At 41.8% G+C, this 23,168-nt stretch overlaps 1 protein-coding gene across 4 annotated transcripts in view; it reads right to left on the reverse strand.

Annotated features, from left to right (window-relative positions):
- The window catches only part of MRTFB (myocardin related transcription factor B), a 309,401-nt gene that overhangs the window by 89,988 nt on the left and 196,245 nt on the right, over positions 1–23,168 (reverse strand). Inside the window, exon 1 of one of the 4 annotated variants that reach the window (XM_069734078.1) lies at positions 6,801–7,101. The exons of the other annotated variants lie outside the window; for them this stretch is intronic. Coding sequence (XP_069590179.1) covers positions 6,801–6,918 — 118 coding nt within the window. The 5' untranslated portion in view covers positions 6,919–7,101. Of the gene's footprint in view, positions 1–6,800; positions 7,102–23,168 lie in introns of those variants that run through there. 4 annotated transcript variants of the gene reach the window in all.

The raw sequence follows: 23,168 nt of genomic DNA on the forward strand, positions 1-23,168 counted from the left end.
TGGAAAACCCATTTTTTTCAACACATGTGAATAAATACACTACTACTTCTGCAAAGCTTATCTTGATAGAGTGCGGCTGTTCTTTGTTTCTCCCATGGACCCCGAAGCCACATAAAATGTTATCACTCATTACAGGCACCATCTATTCCAGCACAAGTCTACATCTACTGTACTGATGGACTGAACACAACCCAGTCTTGGAGACCGTTCACATTAACAGTAAGTAGCTGAAGGAAACACTTAAAAGCGGTTGTTTGGTGAAAACATTTGATCAATGCACGTGCTAGACCGCCATTCATTCCCTATGGGGGCTGCTGAGTGCTGCGCTCGGCTTTATCCGACAGCCCCATACAGAATGAATGGAGAGGCGGCCGGATATCTGACCTGTCACTCCATTTTGCAACAGGGATAAAAGTTCCCCGTTTTGCCGATCGGTGCGGGCCCGAGCGGCGGGACGGCCCCTCAATCAACAAGTTACTACCTATCCTACAGGTAGGTGATACAGGGGTTGTCCAGTGATCATGGCTGATAAAGGCTGGTCCCCGCAGACATTGATGAGCGCTCGGTTCTTACGTCAGCCCTACTGACATGGGTGGAGCGGCGGGGTGCAGATGAAAGGTCCCTCTGATACATCCATCAGACTGAGCCCCCGTACCGCCATTTCCTCCGGTTAGGCTTTAGCATAGACGTTTGTGTTTGTAGCCACGTTCACACCGATTCCTCGCCTCTTGCCCACTGCACTCTTATCACCTTCCTTTTTACACCCATACATTTATGAGCAGATCAGGTCATAGTGCCGCCACATACTACAATCACCCGCCACATGGTTGGCAGCTGACAGGAGCCATGAAAGTACACCGTCCAGGAACTCAAACAATTCTAATTCATGGCTGTCACCTAGCTTTCCCAGACTCCTGTCTGCCGAGTGTCCACTGCGGTAGCATTATAGGAGCGCAGGAATGGTCACTGAGAAGCCCTGGAAAAAGTGAATGCCATCCTATACGCCCGCCATCCTAGGTGCCAGAAGGGTGCAGATCTTAAGATATTTCAAGAAATGAAGGTTTACTTTAAAGTATTGATCAACGATATAACAAGTCGACGGGCCGATGCCGGCCGGGTAGGGATGGATGATCGGTACCAAGATATCCAGTGCACCCTTGAAGATGTGCTGCCGACAACAATCATCTTTTGGTCTGTATAGAAGGTGCCATCGAAGACGAGCCGAATCCTGCAGGGCACACGGTAACCCCGTAGCCACGCACCACGGCAGAAATACGTGCAGCTAATTTCCTCTGTATGCTGCGGTGACAACCAGGGCTGTGGAGTCGGAGCCCATTTTGGTGGAGTCGGAGTCATGGAAATTGAGGAGTCGGAGGTTTGGCTTACCGACTCCACAGCCCAGGTGACAACTACACCCAACATCCGCTACGGAACATGCTGTGGTTACTTCAACAGCGAACCATGGAGGTTTTAAAGAGTTTAATCTATAGAATCAGAAAAAAAATGTAGCGCCTGCACGTCATTTACAGCCAGACATTTAACATTCTCTGTACCACATCTGATTCTCACAATGAATACAGCAACCATAGAACATCACGTATGGAGACACAACGGCCACTCATTGCACTCTATATAGGAGAACTGAGAAAACAGACATCTGACTCATTGTGAAAAATGACACTGCACAGAGGCTGCCCTTGATAAACCTTCAGATGGAAAGTTTGCAGATCACCGTGGTCTCATAGACGAGGCCAATACCAAAGAAGAACAATTACCGATTATACACAGACAAGACGAGATAGAACGGAATGTTAAATTTAAAGGAACTGTCCACTTTTCTACTTCGGAGTTTAACATTCCACTTTTAAACTGTTAAAATAAATAAATAATTGATAAACTTTGTAAACCCTGTCCCTATAATGTACCAATCTCGATTTACATAGTGACACCTTCTTCGTTCACCTATGGCTAGAGATCAAAAAATATTGATGGTTTCCTGTTAGCAGAGAGCGGTATAATGTGAGAGCAAAGCGGCGAGATCACGTCAGCACAGTAGAGAAAATCTGTTGTCGGTTTCTTCTGGCAACCAGTAACATTTAGAAACTTGCTATGAATATAGATGAAGAAAACATAAAAAAAAAAAAGAGTAAAATAGTCAAAAAATGTAGTAATAATAATAATAATAATAATCTTTATTTTTATATAGCGCTAACATATTCCGCAGCGCTTTACAGTTTTGCACACATTATCATCACTGTCCCCATTGGGGCTCACAATCTAGAATCCCTATCAGTATGTCTTTGGAATGTGGGAGGAAACCGGAGTACCCGGAGGAAACCCACGCAAACACGGAGAGAACATACAAACTCTTTGCAGATGTTGTCCTGGGTGGGATTAGAACCCAGGACCCCAGCGCTGCAAGGCTGTAGTGCTAACCACTGCGCCACCGTGCTGCCGTGTAGCAAAAGTACTGCATTTACGCCAGCTCTGGAATACTACAGACATTCATTGAAAACAAGGGATACTCATGGACTAGTCCCACATGGAAAACTTCCTTATAGAAACTTGCTATGAATATAGATGAAGAAAACAACATAAAAAAGAGTAAAATAGTCAAAAAAATGTAGTAGCAAAAATACTGCATTTACGCCAGCTCTGGAATACTACAGACATTCATTGAAAACAAGGGATACTCATGGACTAGTCCCTCATGGACTAGTCCCACATGGAAAACTTCCTTATAGAAACTTGCTATGAATATAGATGAAGAAAACAACATAAAAAAAGAGTAAAATAGTCAAAAAAATGTAGTAGCAAAAATACTGCATTTACTCCAGCTCTGGAATACTACAGACATTCATTGAAAACAAGGGATACTCATGGACTAGTCCCTCATGGAAAACTTCCTTATAGAAACTTGCTATGAATATAGATGAAGAAAACAACATAAAAAAGAGTAAAATAGTCAAAAAAATGTAGTAGCAAAAATACTGCATTTACGCCAGCTCTAGAATACTACAGAAATTCATTGAAAACAAGGGATACTCATGGACTAGTCCCTCATGGACTAGCCCCACATGCACTCATCCCACTACTCGGACAACCCATTCTCAGTCAGCATGTTTTTCCCCCCAGTAAAACAATAGTACTTATACTCTCCTTCAGTTTCAGCGCCGTTCTAGCTGTCGGCACTGGCTCTCCCGAGGCTCACATGACATTATGTCACGTGATCCCCGAGTTCCAATCAACGCTGGCCTCACTCTTCAGACGAATCAAGAGGAAGTCAGATCTGCGGCTCGCCGCTCAGTTCCTCATGATGTCTGATACATCTGAAGACAAGGAGCGTGAAGCCAGCGCTGATTGGCCTCAGGGATTGCATGACATAATGTCATGTGAGCCCCGGGAGAGCCGCTGGAACGGTGCCGGCACTGACAGAGTATAAGTGTTAATATTTTGCAGGGGCAAACATTCTGATTGAGATGGGAAGGTTTGAATAGTGTTAAGAGGACCTCACACCAGGTCAACAGTGACTAGTTCTTCCTCGTTTTTTATTCTCCATGCTCCCAAGTATTCTGTTTTTTAGTTTTATTTTTTTAAATCGGCTATACAGTTCCAGGGATATTGGCCTTTTAATTTAGTGCTAACTACACTGTTTTCCAAGTGGGCGGTGCTCACATTGTAATAATGAAGAACAGTCTAATGACACCCCCAGAGTATTCTATGAGCCACACCCACTTGTTAAATTCCATAAGAATGTGCAATAATTGAAAAGGCCCATATCTCTGGAACGGTATGGCGGATTTAATAAAAAAAATAAACAAAGGAGCAATGGAAATAAAACAACAGCAAAAATTTGTCACTTTTGACCTGATGACAAGTTCTCTTTAAATGGATGCAATGCAAATGCTTGCCTCAAAATTAAACATTTTGGGAGCCCCCAGCAGCGACAATATAGGGTATTTATACAAGACAACCATACTAAAGGGAATTTATCATCCGGTTTTTCCTACAGCAGCCAGATACAGGGGCCGAGACCCTGATTCCAGCGATATGTCAATTTTCTGGGTGCTGCAGTTTTGAAAAACAGCCTTATGTCTTACCAATCAGTGGTGAGGATGAAGTTGGACTACCTGGCAGCAAGCCAAGTAGTCATCGACTGATAATCTCCTGCTGATAAAACAATGATTTTATTAAAACATGTAAAGCGCCATGGAATAAACGGCGCTATAATTATAAATAATAATAATTAAAAAAAAAAAACATGACACTAAGCTGCCCAGAAAAATGACACATCGCTGGAATCAGGGTCTCTCCCCCTACATTATACTGCTCTTAAATTAGATAGGGAAAAACTAGCACAGTCTAGATTGGCATGATTGTGGAGCCCAGTGATCAGCTGCAGTGGTCTCATGCTGCAGCGGTGACATCACCACTGCAGCCGTACTAACAAAGACCGGGATGGCAGCAAGGAGAGCTGGCGCTACAGCGGCAAAGTGTAAGTGTGGCTGACTTTCTTATTACACACTGCGAGCCTTTGCCATAAACTAAAAAAAATAAAGTGGAAACCTTCATTAATGGTAAAGCACCGTGGTATACGTCGGCGCTATATAAAGCTTATTATTGTTAGATTATGGTGACATCTGACAACCTCATCTCAGCTCTACAGAAAGAAAGATCCTGCAAAATCATAACACAAACATGATGAAACAAATGGAGCAACACTAATATGAGAAGATGAAGCAGTATCCTCATAAAGCAGAGGTAATGATTCCACCTAGACCTGCGGCCCCAGCATGGTGGTGAGCTCATACAGCCCAGCACAAGACAGATGGAGGGTGAGGTCATCCCAAGTATTGTGTATAGGCCAGGTTAGGACGCCCTGTGCACCTTCTACACAGCACAGCAGCCACAATAACATAGAAAGGGCCTGAGTCACCAAGTGTAAGTGCAGATGTAGGAGCTTCACGGGTGTGCAGAGGAGAGTTTGTCCTCCAGCACAACTAGTCCTGTTATCACCATGTGCTACTGGCGGCTATATATCAGACTGCAGGTAACCCCACCGCAGAGTCAGCACCGGGCAATAACCATCATGGACCCTGCTCACAGTTATACCTGAAAAGGACCTTATTATTTATAGTGCAAGTGTGTGTGTATACACAGTATATGTGTGTGCATGTATGTGTATATATAGATGTGCGTATATGTGTTTATATAGGTGTGCGTGTGTTTATAGATGTGCATATGTGTGTTTATATAGGTGTGTGTGGGTATATAGATGTGCGTATATGTGTTTATATAGGTGTGTGTATATAGATGTGCGTATATGTGTTTATATAGGTGTGTGTATATAGGTGTGCGTGTGTTTATAGATGTGCATATGTGTGTTTATATAGGTGTGTGTGGGTATATAGATGTGCGTATATGTGTTTATATAGGTGTGTGTATATAGGTGTGCGTGTGTTTATAGATGTGCATATGTGTGTTTATATAGGTGTGTGTATATAGATGTGCGTATATGTGTTTATATAGGTGTGTGTATATAGGTGTGCGTGTGTTTATAGATGTGCATATGTGTGTTTATATAGGTGTGTGTATATAGGTGTGCGTGTGTTTATAGATGTGCATATGTGTGTTTATATAGGTGTGTGTATATAGATGTGCGTATATGTGTTTATATAGGTGTGTGTATATAGGTGTGCGTGTGTTTATAGATGTGCATATGTGTGTTTATATAGGTGTGTGTATATAGATGTGCGTATATGTGTTTATATAGGTGTGTGTATATAGGTGTGCGTGTGTTTATAGATGTGCATATGTGTGTTTATATAGGTGTGTGTATATAGGTGTGCGTGTGTTTATAGATGTGCATATGTGTGTTTATATAGGTGTGTGTATATAGATGTGCGTATATGTGTTTATATATATGTATGCATGTGAGTATGTTTGTGCATATATGTGGTTATGTATATGTGTATATATATATATATATATATACGCATATATATGTGTATCTGGACATGTGTGTATATAAATATGTGTATGTGTATATATACTGTATGTGTGTGTATGTATATATTACTTACACAAACACATATATACCCACACACATTATATATATATATATATATATATATATATATATATATATATATATAATATATATACACAAACGCACATATATATATATATATATATATATACACATACACATATATATATATACACACACACACAAACACATATATATATACACGCACACATATACACACACAAACATATACATATAATATGCAGATACTTTATGAATGGTAATACAGCTTGTGGTGAATATAAGGTGTAATGTGACGGCCACGACACCGCTGAGCGCACCATACCATACTGTACCGTACCAGTCTGTGGACAATATACAATGTCCAGATTTGGGGACAATATGACTTAATCAAGGATGAGGTTATGAAGAAACTAATTACTGACTAATAATATGTGAGTGTGGCCGGGAGGAAATAGTTAATGCAAATCCATTAAAGCCACTTTGCTGACCATTGGGAAGCAGAAGAGAAAGTCCATAATCATCCTAAGTACTCCTATGTCCCTGGGCACAGCAGGGCCTGGCGGCCAGTGGCCGATGCCGGGCTGTGGGTCCTCCACACAGGCCAGTCCTTTTGGCAGGCATTAGTAATGCAGAGCACAGATGTACGGTGCACGGCTGCGGACACTGCAGACACACACTGGAACCGGCTGAAATCATGTCTGCATAGCAATGCATCCCCCTCCAGCAGCCACCACCACAAGCTACTGACCTTCCTTCAGACTTTTCTGGTTGTTTGCATCAAGGCATTCCTTGTCTTTCAATGGATCAAAATCCCCAGCAGGTATAATCTCAGTGAAACCCGGCTGCTTTTTACTGCTATCAATCATGATGAGGGTGCTTCCAAATAATATATATCCAGAGAGGAGGAGAAAGGGAGAAAGGACTTGCGGAGAGGGCACACAATCCTTTTTTGGGATAGTCGTCAGGACAAATTACATGTCTAAGCCAGGGAAAAAGCCATGGTGCTTCCTTTCAATTGTGACTTGCACACACAGTGAATTCTCCCAGACAGGGAAGTGGAGCTGTGGAAACAGCAGTGAGGATCTCCACCCCTTTGTAGAGCAGCTCTCCACCCACCAGCAGTACTGTGCTCCCAGTATAATAACCAACCCTGACTCTGAAGTTAATAATAAATCCGGCCTCCACTACTGGGACAAGACACATTGTCACTGCTGGCGGAGGGGACTAACCAGCCAACCACCATGGTGCTGCAGGCCACCCACCACCATCATACAAGTTGTCTTCAAGCAAGGTCCCTGACAAGTTTAGACAAAGGCGAAGGTCAATGCAGCACTAAAGTGAGATGTTATTCTGAAGTGAGCTCACCGGCTGAGATCATTACCCACACAAGCTGTAAATGGCAGGTACAGACACCCCGGAGAAGGAGAAACCATCAAGAACGTCTCTGCGAAGAGAAAACGCAAGGAAATGTCACTTCCACCATGGAGTTCTAACCAGCAACTCACTTTCTGGGAAATACAAGTCTAGACTTACCAAAAGTTATTTTCCACTTATAATCACGATCTTATCACGAAGTAGAAAAATAAAACTCGTTAGGGTTTTCCCATCATCGATCCAAAGGTTAGGTGATAAGAGTCAGATAACGAGAGCTACAATCGGCTATGCCCGCCGATCCCCTTACTTTCAGTAGAGTGATTCTATTTTAGGCTGGGGTTACATGGTGACTTTGGCCTTGACACGGACAGTAGAGTGATTCTATTTTAGGGTGGGGTTACATGGTGACTTTGGCCTTGACACGGATTGCACGGTCTAAGATTGTTGTATGCAGATGTTCTGAAAAAGACTAAGGGTAGAACTTCTTGCTGCAGTAATTGAATTTTATTTTGAACCGGAAAGAAGTAGAAATTGTCCAACATTTCGACCAACAATGGTCTTTGTCAAGAACATCTGTATGTGAGAAGAGCCAGGCTTAGGGTTGATGTGGCTAAGTGCAGGCCTTGGTTTGATTCTTACCGGATCACAAAAAAATTCACTTATTGTAAAGAACTTCTACCCTTCATCTTTTCCGGTGCTGAGGTTTTCGTCCACAGTAAGCCAGGAAGGACTTCAGTCCTTTCCTCAAGCACGTACTTTTCCAGAGCATTGGGGCTGGTGTTTCCTTTCTAAGTTGTATGTCGCTGCTACATCACGACACAATGCAAGTGAATGGCATCTGCAAGGTACCATGACAAGCAAGTCTCAAAAAAATCCAACGGTTTTGTGGCCCCCAACCTCAGCAGGATTAGATACCCCTTTTATCCTGATCAGAGGCACTTCCATCGATCAGTTAATACCTATTCTGTGGATAGATAATACGTTTCGATAGCGGGAAACCTCAATTTAGACTTCATTCAGACGTTCGTGAGTCACTTACGTGTTTTGTGTTTCTTACAGAAAAAACACATGCCCATAATAATGACCGTGTTTTTTTGTGGACTATGTGGTATGCAAAAAAAATCACAGAGACATGTCCGTTTTTTGATCGAATCAACAATACCCCTTCAAGTCTATGGGTCCGTGAAAATCACAGACAGCGCAAGGATGGCATCAGAGTACAGCCCGTGTGTTCTCACTGATGGACAACAGTCCGCGTTTTGACGTAAAAGAAAAATCATGGACGTCGGAATGAGACCTTACTTTTAATACGGTTTCTTTTCAATCGATAGGGTCTACTCTTAGGGTGATCTTCCTAGTTAGGGGAACGATTAAAAGGGACTTCTAGAGAGAGGACATCTTAATTGCTGTGAGATAAACTGCTTTAATGGACCTGGATTTTTAGGAGCCATTTATAAGAGGAATTTATTTATTTTATTCACTTATATAACGCCATTAATTCCACAGTGCTTTACATACACTATCGGCACTGTCCACATTGGGGCTCACAATCTAAATTCCCTATCAGTATGTCCTTTGTAGTGTGGGAGTAAACCGGAGAACCTGGAGGAAACCCGCACAAACACGGGGAGAACATGCAAACTCCTTGCAGATGTTGTCCTTGGTGGGATAAACTCATAGTTCGAAGAGAAACTGTACGTAGAGCTACATTTTCTCCCCAATCAACCTTAAGAAAATTAAAAATATCTGTGCGTCTCCGTCATACAAAAATATTTCTCAAAAGATACAAAGTCGTTCGTGCTTAGAAAGGTACAAAATCCGGGGCTTCATAAATGATCATGGATTAAGAAAACATTTACCCTACAATGTATGTATACCAGATTCCTACTACATATCTACCATCTCGAATTTCATGTTTAAAAAGAAAAGACCAAAATGAATAAGCCAGTTGTTGTGCAAGATGAATACAACCTATTGTTCACCGTTACCCGCCGTCTTATAGTGACCCTAGAAAAACCATCTAGCCCAAATGATCTCCACTTTAGTAGCCAACAGAGACATGTATACATACATACCTGCAGACGATATCAGTGGCATTCTTAGAGGTTGCACTTTAGGTGTTCCCACCCTAAGAAAAAAAATCACTTGCAAACTTGTCTCATCCCCTTCAGAGTGGCTGTAAACTTTTCTCCCATTAGCGGTTTCCGGGAAAGCGGAGTGACAGCAAGTAAAGCTCGGACCATAGCTCCCCTGAGGGTAGTCATACAACTAAGCAGATGTGCCAGTCATAAGTGTGGGAAAGCAATGTACCGATACATGCTCTATAATAACAATTATTATACAGTCACATCTACACAGATTCAGGAACATAACAAGGGTGAGTACAGGCAACCCATACAAACACCATGCACAAAGCATCCTACAACAAGACTCCATGTTACATTAATAACAGGGATGAATAATAAGGCACAAATTAAACATTTATATCACATCCTGCATGCCACTATTAAAAGGTACTATAACTAGTAGCAAAACTGATTTAACTATAGCTCCTTACGTGCCAAGGGGATAAAGAATTAGAACAAAGGGAGGTCACAAAGAAATCTGCTAGAGAAGTCCAAAGAAAAAACAAAACATCACAAATCAATGAAAGAAAACATTTCGATATATACTCATCCTACTTAGAAAACTGTACAGCCACCAACGCCGCGTCACGTACTCATTGTAGTCGCACTACAAGCATTACTGGTCTCTGCAGCTTTGAAAATTCTTTGCCTTAAGACTCACCCCACGCGACAGGAAGACGAGAAGTGAAGCAGATGCTGAGACAACATCTGAAGTGCGCATGAAAGTGGTTGCTCTGGCAGTCTACATGAAACACTCGAAAGGAAGTACACCCCACCACACGCCCCTCCAAATAGCTTAAACACAGATCCTTCTCAGGATTGCCTTTCTACTGCACCCCTGGAACTATACCGTGTCAGTCGCTACGGAGATGTTGCTGTCGTAGGGAACGTCTGATATACACAATGATACCTGCAGCTCCTCATTACTCAGCTAATGACACAATAGTGGTTCAATATCCAAAATTGATTTCTGCTCATGGCCAAGGTTTGTATGTCAAGAACACAAGGTAGAAGAAAATATGTAAAATGTATATAAAGTAATGGACATGCCAAAAATAAAGCACCAAAGAGCACATTCACGTGTTCTAAAGGACTGTATAAGTCATGGGATATGATCAGTATAAAGTAAGAGAAGAATAAATTACAGCCAAAAATCATTACCAGGTCACAACTGGTCAATATACTAGTAGAAACATCTAGACAAGGCTCTCGTTATAACCAATACTAGGAAACACTGATGCTCATGGCTGGCAGCGATGATCTGTCCTTTAGATTCTCGGCAATAGCTCTTTAGACCATATGGTCATTGTGGTTGGAGAAAATGGGAGATTTATTTTAATCTTTCCAGGGATGAAATCTGCATTTTTGATGAGTACATGTAAGGCTATATGCACATTGCATTCAACATATACTCCAGTAAGAAGTTCCCGATGTACATGTTCATAGTCCTCACCCAATGACCTTTGTAAAATTGAACTTGCATCACCACGGAGCCATCAACGAGGGCGTCAGGGTGTTTTTCGGTCACGATACAGACAGTAAGGGCGCAGTCCGCTATATAAAACAGACAATGACTGTATTGCAATGCTCGGACTGGCTGGCGGCTCTCCTGACCTGAGACTGACAGCTGCATAGAAATACATGCCGCCGGCCAGTCCAAGCATTGAAATGCAATCGTTATACAGCCACCTGACTGTGCCCTAAAATTCAGACTGGTTTCGGGTATGTAAAGTCTTCTACGGCCATCCTATATTATGGCTTCATACAATCTCGGAAGTATTAGGGGCTGTAACATGGCACCAATACGATAGAAAAAAACAGCCGCGAGACATGCAGCCGCGGGGACACGAATATATTATTCGAGCACACCGAAGACACTCGGTTACCACCCGAGCATGCTCGGATAACACCTCATCATTAGGCATCACTAGTCAATGCTCTGTTTTCTGGAACCCCCAGAGTATTTGGTGATGATAGCAGGACCTGAACATGGGTGTAAGTTTCTCTAGGGCATTATTTTCATACAACATCTGTGTTTTAGGCTATGTGCACACATTCAGGATTTCTCGCAGAAAATTCCTGAGAATTCCGGACATTTTCTGCAAGAAATCCGCAAGAAAACCGCATGCGTTTTTGCCGCGGTTTTTTCCGGACACTTCCCAATGCATTTTGGAGTGGAAAATCCGCAAAAAAACCCCACAAAATTAATGAACATGCTGCGGTTTTTACCGCGATGCGTTTTTTTCGCGGAAAAAAACGCATCATGTGCACAAAACATGCAGAGTTCATTCTAAATGATGGGATGCATATTGTATGCGTTTTTTTTTGCGGTTTTATAGCGTTTTTATCGGGAAAAAACGTGAAAAAAAACGCAACGTGTGCACACAGCCTTACAGAGGTTATTTCCCAGCAACACATGAGGAATACACCAATGCTGAGAAAATAGCTTCTGAAGTAGGCAAATAAAAAAAGAAAAGAAAAAGCTAGTGTAGAAATCTGATGAGAAAGCGTCCAGCAGTCAGAGAAGCTGAGCCGCACAGCTGATGACCACTGAATTAGGGTGTAGGAGGACAGTCTCTGTTTATACCGTCCCTTTAAAACTATAATTCGTGGGCTCGTCTGTTCTGAAATAAGGCGGGTGATGAGGGAGAGAGTAGATGAGGAGGGAGAGAGTAGATGATGAGGAGGGAGAGAGAAGATGATGAGGAGGGAGAGAGTAGATGATGAGGAGGGAGAGAGTAGATGATGAGGAGGGAGAGAGTAGATGAGGAGGGAGAGAGTAGATGAGGAGGGAGAGAGTAGATGATGAGGAGGGAGAGAGTAGATGAGGAGGAGGGTGAGAGTAGATGAGGAGGGAGAGAGTAGATGATGAGGAGGGAGAGAGTAGATGATGAGGAGGGAGAGAGTAGATGATGAGGAGGGAGAGAGTAGATGAGGAGGGTGAGAGTAGATGAGGAGGGTGAGAGTAGATGAGGAGGGAGAGAGTAGATGATGAGGAGGGAGAGAGTAGATGAGGAGGAGGGAGAGAGTAGATGATGAGGAGGGAGAGAGTAGATGATGAAGAGGGAGAGAGTAGATGATGAAGAGGGAGAGAGTAGATGATGAGGAGGGAGAGAGTAGATGATGAGGAGGGAGAGAGTAGATGATGAGGAGGGAGAGAGTAGATGATGAAGAGGGAGAGAGTAGATGATGAGGAGGGAGAGAGTAGATGATGAGGAGGGAGAAAGTAGATGATGAGGAAGGAGAGAGTAGATGAGGAGGAGGGTGAGAGTAGATGAGGAGGGAGAGAGTAGATGATGAGGAGGGAGAGAGTAGAGGATGAGGAGGGAGAGAGTAGATGATGAGGAGGGAGAGAGTAATAATAATAATAATAAATAATTTTTATTTATATAGCGCCAACATATTCCGCAGCGCTTTACAAATTATAGAGGGGACTTGTACAGACAATAGACATTACAGCATAACAGAAATACAATTAACAATTGCTTTAGTTATTCGGACCGGCCATAGTGTAAGGCTCAGGTGTTCATGTAAAGCTGCATGAACCAGTTAACTGCCTAAGTATGTAGCAGTACAGACACAGAGGGCTAATACTGCATAAAGTGTATGAGAACATGATGCGAGGAACCTGATTGGCCTATTTATAAAAAAAAACAAAAAAAACCAAAAAACACACAGGGATCGTTAGGTTAACGCGTTGAGGCGGTAGGCCAGTCTGAACAAATGAGTTTTTAGGGTACGCTTAAAACTGTGGGGATTGGGGATTAATCGTATTAACCTAGGTAGTGCATTCCAAAGAATCGGCGCAGCACGTGTAAAGTCTTGGAGACGGGAGTGGGAGGTTCTGATTATTGAGGATGCTAACCTGAGGTCATTAGCGGAGCGGAGGGCACGGGTAGGGTGGTAGACTGATACCAGGGAGGAGATGTAGGGTGGTGCTGAGCCATGGAGTGCTTTGTGGATGAGGGTAGTAGTTTTGTACTGGATTCTGGAGTGGATGGGTAACCAGTGTAATGACTGGCACAAGGTAGAGGCATCAGTGTAACGGTTGGTGAGGAATATGATCCTGGCAGCAGCATTCAGGACAGATTGGAGCGGGGAAAGTTTGGTAAGAGGGAGGCCGATTAGTAGAGAGTTACAATAGTCCAGACGAGAATGAATAAGTGAAACAGTAAGAGTTTTTGCAGAGTCGAAAGTAAGAAAAGGGCGAATTCTAGAACTGTTTTTGAGATGCAGGTAAGAAGAGCGAGCCAGTGATCGGATGTGGGGGGTGAATGAAAGGTCAGAATCAAGGATGACCCCAAGGCAGCGGGCATGTTGCTTTGGAGTAATGGTGGAACCGCACACGGAGATGGCAATGTCAGGCAAAGGTAGGTTAGTAGAGGGAGAGAACACGAGGAGTTCAGTTTTTGACAGGTTAAGTTTCAGATAGAGGGAGGACATGATGTTAGAGACAGCGGTAAGACAATCACTGGTGTTTTCTAAAAAGGTCGGTGTGATATCGGGAGCAGAAGTGTATAATCGGGTGTCGTCAGCATAGAGATGGTACTGGAAACCAAATCTACTGATTGTTTGTCCAATAGGGGCAGTATACAACGAGAAGAGAAGGGGGCCTAGGACTGATCCTTGAGGAACCCCAACAGTAAGGGGAAGGTGAGAGGAGGAGGAACCAGCAAAACATACAGGGAAGGATCGGTCAGAGAGATAGGAGGAGAACCAGGAGAGAACGGTGTCCTTGAGGCCGATGGAGCGGAGCATAGTGAGGAGGAGCTGATGATCCACAGTATCGAATGCTGCAGAGAGATCCAAGAGAATTAGCATGGAGTAGTGACCATTAGATTTAGCTGTTAGTAGGTCATTAGAGACTTTAGTGAGGGCAGTTTCAGTAGAGTGTAAAGAGCGGAAGCCAGATTGAAGAGGGTCGAGAAGAGAGTTATCTGAGAGATAGCGGGTAAGACGGGAGTGGACCAGGCGTTCGAGGAGTTTAGAGATGAAGGGAAGATTAGAGACAGGTCTATAATTAGCGGCACAGTTTTGATCGAGGGATGGTTTTTTAAGTAATGGATGTATGATGGCATGCTTAAATGAGGAGGGAAAAATACCGGAAGTGAGGGAAAGGTTGAATATTTTTGTTAGGTGAGAGGTGACAGCCAGGGAAAGGGACTGGAGGAGATGTGACGGAATGGGGTCACTGGTGCAAGTGGTCGGGCGAGAAGATGCAAGGAGCCTGCTTACTTCTTCTTCTGTAACTGCTTCAAAGTCAGAGAGTGAACTAGATGCAGTGGGGGAGGGAGGACAGTGCATGGTATGAAGAGATTAGATGAGGAGGGAGAGAGTAGATGATGAGGAGGGAGAGAGTAGATGATGAGGAGGGTGAGAGTAGATGAGGAGGGTGAGAGTAGATGATGAGGAGGGAGAGAGTAGATGATGAGTTTTCTATTTCTTGCTAATGTTTGCGTCCGCCCCCACACCATCTTCTGTGGGAAAATTGCCTCCGAGATGGAAAAAGACTGACCGGCTGTGCGGATGCTCTGGAGGGGACAGCGCTGGAACAGTCAGACCTGATGCACCGTGACTGACACTGGAAGTACTTTCCAGGACAGAATGAGAACATAAAGATTTAACGAATAAATGGCTGAAGAAAAAAATAGGAAAACTTTTTGTGTAAAGTCATCTACAACTCTAATTCCACAAAGCTTCATGAATTGATGCAAGAATCTATAAAAATGATGTGTAATCAAGTCTTTATGTACACGGACATTCTACCACATCCCTAGCTGGAATCTATTTTCCTATTAAAATACATTCATTTTCTGGCAAGCGAGGGGTGGCTAGTCACAATAGTCAGCATACGTAGGCCCCATATCCCCATGCTGCCGTTCATTGTAAGATCAGCAATGACGCAACAAAAAGGACTGTAAGGTGCTTTCCACTGCACCTTAGATAAGGCCGCCAACTAACTGCAAATACCAGACAGACATTTATATGTTACATTTTATGGTATGGTTAAATGTTTATGGTATACTGCATTGTGCATTATGTGGAATAACCTCCAGAGCTGGATGGGTTTAAAGAATTACTCCCAGAATCGCATTATTTTTCACAAAGCTGCCCCTCGGTGCATCCAGCTTCACATTGCAGAATGGGCGGTCTTGATTCTTATCTGCTAAAACTACATTTCCCAGCAGTACTTGCTTCACCTCAGTGCTGCAGACCCCTCCTCTATGCTCCTGACAAGCCCCATCTCTCCGCATAATCATCGGGCTAATCTAGGTGCAGAACTCACTGTAGTCTTGCACAGTACCTTGGTTGACTTACAACAGTATAGACGCAGCGTGGTTTTACACCATTAGCTGATTTTAGAAGAGCTCAACTGTCCTGCACTCCTCCACAAAGGAAGTGCCGAGCTGTGTTTGTTGCCTGCTACTGAAAGACCAGTGATGTGAAATCGCAAATACTGCTCTAAATGATGCATACAGCAGAAGATAATCATTTGCAATATGCATCAATAGTGTGGCATTTGCAGTTTCATATAACTGATCTCTTAGCTTAACTAATCTCAGTCTCTGTACACAGCCCTATCCTGCAGTGCATCACTCCTTTCATCCCCTCCTATAGTATATCTCTCCTTTCTGCCTCTGTACACAGAGCCCCCCTTCCACTGTACATCTCTAATATAAGCCTTCTGTATACAGCTCCATTCTGCAATACATCCCTCCCCTTAGTTACCAGAATACCCCTGCTTCCTGGTATGAGCTCTCTTCTCTGCAATGAAGGAGGCTTTACTTCTTTTTGTGACATCATCCCTCACAGTAGAAGCTCCAGATCACAGCTATGCTGGTAGAAAGCCAGCTGAGAGACCCTGCACTGCGCATGACCCTGAAATTACTACAAGACAGGTCCAACGGCAACTGGAGGGTAAATTCAACCTGGAAGGTCATCGTTAGGAGAGTGATAATTGCAAAACGGGGCAGATTTAAAAATGGATTATATTGGCAAAGATAAACATATATGTGTATATATTATATTATTACAAGAATAAAAAAAAAGCGGGGGTATGTAACGCTGCGCTCTCTGGAATCATGACAATCCAATGGTAAGGTTTATTGTCAACACATTTCAGAGTCAATCCAACTCCTTCTTCAGGAAAACCATCTATAAAAAAGATCGGCATAACGTGCTCCTGAAGAAGGAGTCGGAGGTGACAACAAACCTACATTTTTAATTACCATTGGATTGTCATGATTCCAGAGAGCGCAGCGTTACTTCCATACCCCCACTGTTTTTCTTCTGATAATTTCATAAAAGCTGCAGCATAGGCTTCTTAGGTGTTGTGTCACACGCTAACCTATAAGGTTATAAGGTTATCTTTCTAGTATATAAATTATTATAAGACCCCATTGTGATACTCCTTTATGAAGGATGCACATGGTATGAATGGAATTAAAAAGTGGCTACATTAATATTAAATGCAGAGATCAATATTAAATGTTCTATGTACTTCTATTTCGAACGTAAAGTTTCTGACATGGAAACTCTCTATTACAATATATAGCGGCAGATAAGTAGAGAAATCCAATTCTGGATCCATATTGATTGAAATGGTAATAGAACTCAATCTTTGTTAAAGGCTGAGTGATGTTCCTTCTTTCTTTACCAATATTATTTTGCAAATGAATGGAAGACGACACAAAATCGTCATTTTTCAATGTCTAGGTCACAAAACCTGCCTCCACAATCTAATCTCCGTTTAATCCCCCGATAAACACTATATATTTGGCTGTGCATCCATGGAGGGTGTCATTTCGACGGGCCATGATCAATTTATGGTGGCAAGTAAAAGTCTACTGCACTTTGGTAAAAAAAAAAAAAAAAAAAAAAAAAATCTTGAACACACTTAAAAGTTTGTTTCCTGTTCAGACAATCCCAGTGTATTGAGTCTGTCCCCCAGAATAAAGCTCATTATAGGGGGATCCTGTTTCTAGAACTCCCAGTTATGAACTTTTGTCTCTGAAGGAATCACTCAGGACCTGGTCATGAAGAAGAAGATGATGATGCACAATGACGTCAACGGATGGCAAGTGATGCAATACTTTTTGGGGGCTCTTTGCATTGACTTATGTAGAGGGAAAATAACAAGTCATAAAGGTTTTCTAGATCTCACCCAACAGTAGGAACTTGGGTGAAATGATACAAAATGACGATTCTATATCATTCTGCAAAAGCAACAAGCCTGTGATGACTATTAGCAGCTTACATGTCTGTTTCCAGTTACAAGAAAGGCCCCTACATTGTTCCAAGGTTTGTGCACTATCAATGCAGGGGATCTCAGAGTTGTACAAACACAGGGCTACCCTCATGCAGGTCTCTGCAGCCCTGCAGTATGTGAAGTATTCAGCCTTATCAGTGCGTCAGCAGAAGCTGCCACACAACAGCACCAGCAAGGGAACACTATGGGGGATACAAGTCCTGCAGAGACTACTCAGAAAATATCCTGTAATGTCACATTTACAGTAAGGAGCCCCGCACTGACACTAAAGCAATCAAATACCATCAATCAAATACCAGGCCACAGGGCGGTAAATGTGCAGCGGCAAATCTCTGAAAACCGCAGGCCATGGGTATGGCTACAGGACACACTAGGACCAACTGGTATACGTAAAGTAAAAAATATACTGCTTAGTCCGTGTGTATATCAGTATATATAAATACATACGTCTGTGTGTGTGTATATATGCATATATCTATAGATGTGTGTGTGCATATGTGCGTGTGCACACAGACATACGCACGGCGGCTCAGTGGTTAGCACTGGGTTCAGATCGCACTGAGTCTGTATGTTCTCCCCGTGTTTTTGTGGGTTTCATCTGGGTTCATTCCTCCCACACTCCAAAAACATACTGATAGAGAATGCAGATTGTGAGTAGGGATGAGCGGACCTGTGTATGGTCGTGTTCGACCACATTTTTGTCCAAAGTTCGGATCGGGATCAGGATTCTACCCACAAAGAAATTAATTATATTAAAGGGCTCTCGCTCTCTCCGCTCCCCGAAAGCTGAACAATACAAGAGACTTCCGTGAGAAGTCCGTGATCGAAGTTCAGCACCTTTACAGTTCGGGTTTGCTCGACTCTAAGGGTGAGCCCCAATGGGGACAGCGATTATAATGTATGTAAAGCGCTGTAGAAGTAATAACGCTACATATAAGAGTAAATATATACACATGCCTATAATGCAATTACCGTATATATAATAATACACATATACTGTATGTCTGCGGTATATAAATTGCATAGGACTGCAAGGAAAAGACCCTTCTTTACCTAAATATTTATTACTGTAGTTTTTCCTAGCATTGCAGGCAGATCTGCTACTACCTGAGTTCTGAACTTGCACAAGTAGTTAATAACAAGTTCCTCTTCATACATACCCCCAAGGTATAAGGTGTGACCCAGCTATGCCTTCCAAAATTCTTTTGGAGATAGGATAATGGTAAACTGAGCACAAGCATAGTGAGTGGGTCATTTGCTGAATTTAATTAGGTATAAATTAATTAAGAGCAGTAACTCAATTTTATTATTATTTAATATTAATAATAATAATAGTAAAGTTTGGAAATTTAATTTGCAAAAATATAGTAATCGGGTTAATGACCTTATGTTGCTGCCTCCCTGGTGAAAACAGATGTGGACCTGTCCTGTAACAACTGATTAGATATACTATATATATATATATATATATATATATATATATATATATATATATATATATATATATATATATATATATATATATACACACACACAAAGGACCCGATTTATCATGGCGGTTTCTCCAGTTTTCTGCAGTAATTTGCTCCTCTTTTAGTAGCCTTCGCACTTGCACCTTATTTGCTATACGTTTAAGATTAATACAATTAAGATTTTTTTTTTTATTTCTTGACAACTTTGCTTATCCAGATGTTTTGGATAGATTAGTGGAATGCGATTTTTACCAAATTTTGCATTTTTGTCATTGTGGCACATCTTAGGGACTCTGGAGGCGTTTTAAATTTGACGCACTTTTGCAACTTTTTAAACTATTTGTGACTCTTGGTGCTAAAAAGTTGAAAAAACAAAAACATGTTAAAAACAAAAATAAACAGCTTTTATTTTATTTTGCTGCAAGTTCATGAACCACATGAGTCATTTTGAATAATTTTGAGTAAAACAAAAATCTACAAGTCACAAAAAAAAAAAAAAAAAAAAAGTGACCAATAAATCACAAATGATGAATCTGGGTCCCATATCTGTGTACGGATCTACCTTTTATGCGTAGGGGAGGAGCAGAATGTTGACAGTGAGCGCACTCCGCCTCCCAGCAGCCACGGTGAGAGGAGTGCAAGAGCGGAGTCTGCGCGTCACTCGCTCACACTGTGATTACAATGACGCTAGAGCCGCAGGGAGCGATGTGCTGGAGCTGCTCTGGGCAAATCAGACCGGCAGTCTGTGGCCCTGGTGACAGGCGCGTGGAGGAAGGACGGTATTCAATATGTGCACGCTCTGGGTTCTTTATAGCAGCCACAGTGACAGGAGTCTGCACAGCTCTCGCACTGTGAGGCCAAGCTCATACAACTGTATTTATGGTCCGAGCGCTGTACGTGAAAAAATGGACAGCAACTGGACCAATGCTATCCAATGGGGCAGTGGAGAGGTGCGTTTGTTTTTTTTTTTTTAAATCTTTCCATAAAAAAAAAAAAAAAAAAAAAAAAATAATTATATATATATATATATATATATATATATATATATACATACAGATACTGTGCATACACTCATATATACAATATATTTATATACACATGCGTGTATATATATAATATATATATATACACACACACACACACGTGCATATATATATATATATATATATATATATATATATATATATATATATATATTATCTTATTTTTACGGATACACTGCAATTTTTTTACCATAGGAAACTATTTAGTTTTATACATTTTAATAACTGCTACTGTATAAATATGGATTGCACTCATAAATGAGAAAAAAAAAGCAATGCTTCGAGTTTTCGGGATGAAACGGGAGGATTTTCTTATACGCACGTGAAGACGATGCTCCCTCCCTACTCAAAGTAAGGAAGGCAGAAAAATACGGTCATTAACCCCATTATTATATTTTTACTTCTTACAGATCCAGCATAAAATAATTATAATACAAAAAAGGTTTAGTTGCTTTTTAGGCATTCTAACTACACAACCCCATAAAACAGCCTAAATCTGTACATATAATAACAGAAGTATTCTGGTTCTTACTGTACATATAGCAGCAGCTCTAGATGAAACGAACGCTCCTTTCATTCTCAGACAAACGTTTCGGGTCCCAAACAAGACAAGATCCTACTCACTCAAGGCAGAGTCCCCGTGAAGTGGAAGGAGCGGAGCCAGCCCCCTTCAGCGCAAAACTCTGCCTCGGGACACGAGTTTCTCACGGGGCAGAACGGAGCGTGCTAGGACCGCAGATCGTCATTTCACAATCCTCCTTCCCAGCCTGAATCGCTCATCTATCCAGTGTGAGAAGAAATATACAGCCAGAGCAGAGTCATGGCCGGGTGTCAAAAAAACATTCAACACAAACAAAAACTGCCCCCGGGACGCAGAAAAAAAAAAAAAATGTGACCTGGTCAATAAAGCAACACTGTCAAGTCATTTTATACTCATTTAGCGCAGGCTGAGCTCCAGAAATCAATAAAAATAATAAAACAATAAATGGAAAAAAAAAAAAAAAAAAAATCAGATTACAAAAGTAAATGTGGAACAACGTATTCCCTTTCCTGAGGGAACGTCGAACATTGAAGGAGCAGAGCGCCATTCCATCAGCAGAACTTTAAACCTTTTTTTGGCTTCTTTTTCCATTTTTTTTTTTTATTCTATTTTTATCTTAACTGATGACGTTAGAATGAATGACTTTGGCTTAATCGTGTAATAAAGTAGAAGTGAGTTTTCTTGATGACATGATGGAGAGGAGGCCGTGATGTTATCACTGGTGAAGTGACCTACATAGGGTGGATCTGGGGCATGTGAGTTCCCTTTCTTCAGTCCATTCTGAACACGGTCTGAGATCAAATATGTAAGGTGTGGGTGATAAATACAGAAGTGGTGACGTGTTTCTATTAGGCCACGTTCACACGTTCAGTACTTAGTCAGTATTTTACCTCAGTATTTGTAAGACAAAACCAGGAGTGGGTGATAAATACAGAAGTGGTGACGTGTTTCTATTAGGCCACGATCACACGTTCAGTATTTGGTCAGTATTTTACCTCAGTATTTGTAAGACAAAACCAGGAGTGGGTGATAAATACAGAAGTGGTGACGTGTTTCTATTAGGCCACGTTCACACGTTCAGTACTTAGTCAGTATTTTACCTCAGTATTTGTAAGACAAAACCAGGAGTGGGTGATAAATACAGAAGTGGTGACGTGTTTCTATTAGGCCACGATCACACGTTCAGTATTTGGTCAGTATTTTACCTCAGTATTTGTAAGACAAAACCAGGAGTGGGTGATAAATACAGAAGTGGTGACGTGTTTCTATTAGGCCACGTTCACACGTTCAGTACTTAGTCAGTATTTTACCTCAGTATTTGTAAGACAAAACCAGGAGTGGGTGATAAATACAGAAGTGGTGACGTGTTTCTATTAGGCCACGATCACACGTTCAGTATTTGGTCAGTATTTTACCTCAGTATTTGTAAGACAAAACCAGGAGTGGGTGATAAATACAGAAGTGGTGACGTGTTTCTATTAGGCCACGTTCACATGTTCAGTATTTGTTCAGTATTTTACCTCAGTATTTGTAAGACAAAACCAGGAGTGGGTGATAAATACAGAAGTGGTGACGTGTTTCTATTAGGCCACGTTCACACGTTCAGTACTTAGTCAGTATTTTACCTCAGTATTTGTAAGACAAAACCAGGTGTGGGTGATAAATACAGAAGTGGTGACGTGTTTCTATTAGGCCACGTTCACACGTTCAGTACTTAGTCAGTATTTTACCTCAGTATTTGTAAGACAAAACCAGGAGTGGGTGATAAATACAGAAGTGGTGATGTGTTTCTATTATACTTGTCCTCTTCTATTGTTCCACTCCTGATTTTGGCTTACAAATACTGAGGTAAAATACTGACCAAATACTGAGGTAAAATACCGACCAAATACTGAGGTAAAATACTGACCAAATACCCATCAGTATTTGTGAACAGGGCCCAAGGCTGGGTTGAGACTTGCATATGAAAAATCATGCAATTTACAATAAGAAAACTTGACGATTCTCATCCCTTTTTGTCATACGTGTGAAAAAAACGGTCATCTGAGCACTGCTATTGGATAATATTGGCCAGAGAGTTTTCTAATTTTTACACCAACAGCACACATACATATAATACGCGAGCCATAAAAAGGGTTGTCATAGGATTGTGATAATACCGAATATCATCAATATCAAACTGGCAGGGTACAACATCCGGCACTCTGACCAATCAGCAGTCATCAGCTCCATACACAGTGTAGTGGACGTTCCTGGGTACTGCAGATCAACTACTATTGATTTCCCAAGGT

This window comes from Ranitomeya imitator, chromosome 7, assembly GCF_032444005.1.
Source record: "Ranitomeya imitator isolate aRanImi1 chromosome 7, aRanImi1.pri, whole genome shotgun sequence".
NCBI classification, from domain to species: domain Eukaryota; kingdom Metazoa; phylum Chordata; class Amphibia; order Anura; family Dendrobatidae; genus Ranitomeya; species Ranitomeya imitator.